Source organism: Apaloderma vittatum, unplaced genomic scaffold (genome assembly GCF_000703405.1).
Source record: "Apaloderma vittatum isolate BGI_N311 unplaced genomic scaffold, ASM70340v1 scaffold24713, whole genome shotgun sequence".
In the NCBI taxonomy this organism is placed as follows: Eukaryota; Metazoa; Chordata; class Aves; order Trogoniformes; family Trogonidae; genus Apaloderma; species Apaloderma vittatum.
Window position 1 is genome coordinate 3114 of NW_009710176.1, and position 6989 is coordinate 10102.

General features: G+C 48.4%; 1 protein-coding gene across 1 annotated transcript in view; it reads right to left on the reverse strand.

The window, feature by feature from the left end:
- LOC104272271 (nucleus accumbens-associated protein 2-like) overlaps nt 1–6989 on the reverse strand; it is a gene marked incomplete at both ends in the record, with an annotated part of 13395 nt that overhangs the window by 2628 nt on the left and 3778 nt on the right. The window contains 1 exon segment of the mRNA XM_009867220.1: nt 2499–2666. Within this exon segment, the coding sequence (XP_009865522.1) occupies nt 2499–2666 (168 nt within the window).

The window sequence follows — 6989 nt, forward strand, 5'->3', positions numbered from 1 at the left end:
TGGGACGGGGGAGGGAGCCCGCTCTTCACCTGCTGCCACAAAAACCCAGCAAGGGTGGCAGGATTTTTTGGAAAAGCCTGGAAGGGATGGTCATTACAGTCCCTTGGGGCCGCGGCAAGTCCCAGGTAATAATAATTCGTGATTTTATCCGTACGGAAAGGAAGCCTATGGAAATCAAACGACAGGACTTCTTTCTCTTGCAAATACACACACAGCGCAAGGCTTCACACTGGGATTATTTATTCTTTCTGAAGGAAGAACACCCCAATCCATTTAGCCTTTTCTTTTCTCAAGTGAAGGATCACAGAACTAGAAAGAAAGGGAAAAAAACCCCAAAACAACCCCACGTAGCACAGAAAAGGCGCTCAGTTACTCTACAGATCAAATTGCTTTCGAAAACCCCAGCCCATCACCTCTTGAGATTTCTGGTGAGCAGGGAATTTTCCTTCTAGCGCACAGGAACTGCTGACTTTGAAATACCCTGCCTTTAAGGATGTTCTGCAGGAGAAAAAGGAGCCCCTGCCAAAGCTGCTTTACTCGTCCAGGGCTTTGGCAGTGCTTTACAGCAGGTTTTTTTATCAAACCCCTTTCCCTCGCACGCAGCTCACACAGACCAAACCGCTCCTGCCTCAGCACCCGCTGGCGGGGCAAGGTTATCCTATTTTTTCAGGTTATACGAGAGGCTTTCGGTATTTGCTTTTAATTAACATTAAATAATAGGTTGTATCTGGATCCAGATACACACTCTGTTCTCGAGACAGAACAAAAACCATCTACCAGAGAAATAAAATTACCTCCTGGAATTCCAGGAAAGGCTACAGATGCTCGTCCGAACGAAGACGGGGCTGCAGAAGTTTGCAGAATCCATCACAAAAAATACCAGAAATAAAAGAAAAACGTTCCGAACGGAACGTTGAGGAAAACTTGGGCTGCAGGATTCTCCTGTGCGCTCTGGGGTCAAGCCCCCCGTGCTGGGTCTCACCAGGTTTGAGACAGGAATTAGCTTTCTTCAGCCGTATTTTAAGAGATAAGCCCTCAGAGGGAACGCCAGACACTACCAAGGGTAACTTCACTTTAATAAACCAAAAATAACCCAGGCAGCCACTATCAGTTAGTGATATTAATCTACTTTTTTTTTTTCCCCAGATTGAAAAATGTAAATCAAGCAGAGTTGCCTCAAGCCAATTTGCAGCTCTCACTGTGAAAATAACCCGCGCCACTTGATGGTTTTAAGAAGTCTCACATAAAATGTAAATGGGTACAAAATGAATATTCCAGATACAAAATAAATAGTTGTGGTTGCACGCCGTGCTGCAGCAGGCGCGCTTTGCCAGCAAAGACCCACCCTCCGTCAGACGGAACCCTTGCCTTCAGGCTCCTTCTACAGACTGGAAATAAAAATCACGCTACTCACCAAGAGATAAATGACCAGAAAGAAAGCACAACTGATTTGGATGGATTGCGCTGCCGCACGTCCTTTTTGTACCAAGGGCTTTACAGGTATTAATTAAAGCTCCTGCCCGGGCGGCGGCTACGGGCAAAGATCACTTCAGCTAAACCTACCTACATCCCAGGGAAAAAACAACTTCACAGAGGACACTGCAGCAAAGTGGAGCTGCGGGGAACTTAGAAAAGCAGAATATAACTATTTAAACTGGAATTTGGCCTGGACAACCCAGTCAAAAACGTCTCTTCGTACCGTGTTCGGGGTCCCTGGGCTGCAGGCTGGCGGGGGAACTTAGAAAAGCAGAATATAGCTATTTAAACCGGAATTTGGCCTGGACAACCCAGTCAAAGACGTCTCTTCGTGCCGTGTTCGGGGTCCCTGGGCTGCAGGCTGGCAGAGCCACCGGATCGCACTCGTTATCCAGCTCTACCACACCAGCACCATTAAAAGCTGAACAGCACCATCCTCCACCTCAATCTGGCTATAAATCCTTTATAGAGAAGCAGTGAATTCTCCCAACGTAGTAAATTCCTCCCAAAATGCAAATAAAGATCAAAGAAAGGACCAAAACCAATTCCTTCTCTTCCTACTGCAGCGTTTGACACCCCCAGTTTTTTTCAAAAACCTTTACAGGGCTTTCAGAGCTTGTTCACTGACGCAAATTTTATCTCCGTTGCTTTGTAAATCTTAGAATGTGATGGGGTTTTTTTTGTTTTGGTTTTGGTTGTTTTTTGTTCGGGTTTTTTTAGATCGGTGCCTCTAAATCAACACACAATTGCGTCGCAGCCCACACCAATCGGGAAGAACACAAGCTGGAGAATTCAATTAAAATGCTAAATTAATTCAATTGAATAAATCCCGTTAATGACACATTTTTCTATCAGTAAATTAAAGGAAACTTGGAACTTTTTAAAAGATGATTGGTGATGAACAATCCAGAAAGACACGGCAAGGGCACACGAGGTGCATGAGTCCAGCAACAGTGCAGGCAAGATGAAAAACACATTTCAAGAAGGAAAATACCAGCAAAGAAAAGTTACCCCCTCATTACCTGCAACCAGCTCAAGTTTTTCTCCAGGATCTCCTTCCGAGTAGAGTTTTGGGTGGCAGCGGTATCCGATTTGACTGATAAGACTGGCTGGGAGAGCAACTAGATCCCGACGTATGAGGACACAGGAGCGGTTCTCCAGCGGGATCTGTTCTGGCTTCTCTTGAGCAACTTCAAAATTGAAAGGGAAAACCATTAGAACAGTTTATCATGCAGGCACAACAGCGACAGAAGGTCACACTGTGACTTTTTCACGTAGCTCTTGGAAATATCCCTCCCTCCAGAAGCACAACCATTCAGCAGGGCTATCGGCCGCAAGGCAGGTGCCACCCGAAAGCAGGGAAAGATTCCCTCCATCATCTACCAGCGCGGTCTCGTACGCACGTTCGGTTTCTGCAAGAGGGACTCTTAGAAGCTAATTATGCTTTAACTTTTCCTAAGTTAATCGTTAAGGAAAACGGGCAACTTTGCACAGCTGGCACCGCTTGGCAAGCGCAGCAGACAGCGCTGGCTTCCCCAAACGCTCCCAGAAGAACGGCACGGCGCTTCACCAGGGCTTTCTAAAACAGGCGATAAATCAGCCGAGTTTCACAAAGACCTGCATTGGTACCGTAACTATGCCTCTTGACGTTTCTTTTCCCGCTGAACTGAAAATCCAGACTCTGCAGAGACCCACCGCACCGAGAAAGGTCACCATAGCTCCCCCGAGGACAGCACCCACCGGCCACCTCCTGCAAGACCCAACCCACCCTCTGAAACACTTTCTCTTACTCTGCAGGCTAAGGTTTCATCTCAACAACAAGAGACCCCAACCAACAAGGCAAAAAATGTAATTAAGCCTTGGCTTCAAAGCCAAACCGCTGGGTTGTGCCAGGACACAGCCCCAAAGCACCATCCCTGGAGCCCACTCCAGTAACAGTGAAAAGCTGGAAGCACCGAGTTGTCCCACCAGCACCTCAGCTCTGGGTCTTGCGGGCAGACAGGGGATTCGCTTTTGAAATCAGATTCATAGTGTGAGTCCACAGACTTGCCTAAAATTACAATTTTTGACACAAAAGGTGGCAGACACAGGTGTACGTCAGCTCCAGCTGCACCGGGACGTGGCAGGAGCAGTTGGAGCGCCGAGTTGCAGCCCAGCTCTACAACGACCTGACTTTTCTCCAAAACTGTTTGATAACGTGGCAAGCACCACGCGTAAAATCAAACCCGGCTCTGTGCTTCAACGCACAAAAAACCCTCGACCCAGCAACCAGCATTTCTGAACTCAAAATGTCTCCTACTCGAGAGGTGCCTTTTTGGTGTTCTGGGGCCACTTTTCCTCTCTCCAGATAAAATAACAAGTTTCGCAGACTTGTTGCTGCAGTAACCGCGGGGTGATGGCTCCGGCACAATGGGCGCAGTGTTCTAACTAGGACATGCCCCGTGCTGCGCCGCGGCTCCTATCGCCGGCACGGGGCCGGCAGCTTCTTCCCCACCCTCCTCGCTCCCTCCTTGCCGAGTGGGAGCCCTGGGAGGATGCTCCTCGCCCACGGAGCCACGTTCCCTTCAGCCGTCAAGGACCAACAGGGCGGCACAATGGTTCGTGGGAGGATTTTAAACGAACTTGTCTTGCCCGATGACCGAAGCGGGGCTTTGCTGAGCCGACATGAGGTCCCGTGCACACACAGCATTTTCACCAATTGCAACATTTGCCCGTTCTGTAAGTGCTCCTGAGCATCCTCTCATCATCTGCTGCTCATGCAGAGGAAGCATCCCCAAGACGTGCAGTTTTCTGATGCTTTCAAAGCATGATCGGCAGAATATACCTAAGGAAACACTAGCATTTTCCAGCTTAAACAAATCAAAAGCAGAGGGACACAGGGTATTGGGGAACCAACATCTGCTCTGCTGTCCTTCCCGTGCTTTCTGGGAGGCGTGCTCACCAAGGCAGGCAAAATAAAAGCAAACCTCGAGGGGAGAGGAAGCAAAAAAAAAAGGATCCCATTGTCAGCTCCCACCCTCTGCTGGTTGCACACAGGCTGAACTAAAAGGTAAAACTAGATATACACACCACACCTGAGCAATATGTTCTAAGGATAAGTTCCAGAAACCAGAGTGGGACATCCAAAGTCAACAGCAGCAACGCGCAAGAGGTGAATGATGCCATTAGGGGTAAAACTGAATTTGGCAACAGCTTTTTTGTGCTAAATGCACATCCCTGAGCCACGAGGCGACGAGACAGGTGAGTTCAGAGCAGGAGAAGGTCCTTGCAGCTTGTGACCCAATATTGCTGTGATGAGACCAGAGGAGAAAGCCGCCCAGACTGGCCATCAGGCACAGCCACCTCCTGCCCCTTCGTCACCAGGACGGCTCTCACTGAAAAAACCAAAGCCCTACAACACCCAAGTGGCAAACAGCTCCAGCGGACAAGGACAAACCTCCCTGCTCTAGCACTCTCCATAGGCCAACGTTCAATGAACCCCAGGGTTTTGTTAGCAATAACGAGGCAGGCAAAGAGAGAGAGAGATCAGCACAAGCGCCGCGTTCACGTTGCCTTCCTGGAAAAGTTTTGAAGGATTTGGTGTCAGACCCGTTTCCTGAAAGAAAAGCAGCTTTTCAGGAAGCCGGGGCTGGTTGGTGACAATCCTGCCTTGAAGAAATTCTTTGCTTTTGAAGATATTTCACTTCCGACACCTGCAGCCATCAAGAAGTTTACATTTCTTCCTGTGAAATCAATACTTCGTAAAACAAACTAAAATTCGGGCTAAAAAGTAACTCAACTCAATCCCCTCTTCTGTTTTGGTTACATCTGTCCTGCTGGCCCACTGTCTATAAATCTCTTATTAAACACGGGCATGAATCATTTTTTGGACTTTGTTTCCATTAAAGTATTAAGCACAAATTCAACAATATTAAACAAAAACGACCGAAGATTTGGGCCTTTCAGCTCCACCTCAGTTCAGCAGATAGCGATCGGTTATGTAAAGAAGCAGGATACAAGAGACACTTTGGTCCCGCGTTTTCAAAGAAAGCCAGTCTGTTTGGCCTTTATGCTCTGAAGAACAGGAGAGTATTCGCTTCTAATTAATTTGTATCTTCGGAGGGCAGCAGCTCCTTCCCTTTGAATGAAAGGGCAAACAATGTGAAGTATTGTTTCATACAGTTTTGTTCTCGACCAAGAAAGGAGCCTACCAGCTAGCGGAGAGGGGCAGGAAATCATTACGGAGGAAGCAAGGAGAGCTGCCAGCCCAATACTAGTAAATTTTACGTATTTGCGTATATGCTTTCATCTCAAGCTTATACGGATGCTGCAGCCGGCAACAAGTGGTCCAGAATGAGAGAGATCCTGGGGTTTCTGGCTGAAGAAACAGCCTCGACCCAACTCACCAGTCAATCATCCAAGGAAGGAGGGAATAACCAGTGCTCCGCAGCTCCAGACGTGGTACGATGCTGGAGCAGGTGTCTTCCTTGTCCCTAAAACGCATCGTCCGGCTCAGAGCTCCGTCACACCACCCTCTTGCTGAGGCCACGGCGGATTCGGTGACAGTGGGATGGTTGCACATCCCACTCGAGGTGCCTGGCACCAGATGCTGAGGCCACGCAGCTCCTGTTGACCCTTGTCGGAGAGGGGCAACAAGCTGCTCGGGGTCTGGCAGTGCTGGGAATTGCTGGCTGCACACCTGGCACCAGTATTCACCTATTTCCCTAGTTCCTGACAGCCTGAACACCAAGGCTTCCAAATTGTTCAGGAACCCCCAATTCCCACCAGCCTGGCTTCTCCTCTTGACCATTTAATTCGTATAAACTTCATTTATTGCATAGAAACTTCAACATTCTCCCACGGGTAAGAAACAGCTGTCTCCCCATTCTGCTTTAGGAATGGGGATTTTGAGATTCAGAAAGATGCAAGTGATGGTCCCTCACCCAAAAATTAACATTTACAAAGCTTCAACACGAACCTAGAAGCTACAAGCCCCGGCCCACCGCAAGGGTTACAAAACCGTCTCCGCCACCAGTTGTAGATAACTCTTCCCCCTTCTCCACAGGGCGAGAAGTTTCTTCTCAAACAGCTGTATTTTACAAACATTTTTATCCCATTAGCCTATTTTCTACTGGCCGTGGGACTACCCCAAAAATAGCATCCCTGCCGCAGGCCCGGCATCGCCAGCGCCTGCCTGCCTGCGTAAAGCCGTACCTCAGAGGACACGCACGCACCGCGGGACGGAGATGTAGAATCGTTTACGTTTTCCAAATAGTACATTTATAACAACGCACCGGAATGCAGAGATTTGATTTGTGACCTATTTATACAGGGAGGTAATCTGGAATTAGTATAGGAAAATTATTCCTGGTTTATAAATACCCCTACGTCGCCTTCGCTTCAGATCTCAGCCAGGAGTGAAACATCTGCCAGCCTAAAATTAAACATCTGTGTTTTACGGTGAGGAAACCCGGGACTGGAAGTTTAACGCCAAAAAAGGGCAGAGGCTGCTCACCCCCGGCGCGGGGCTCGGC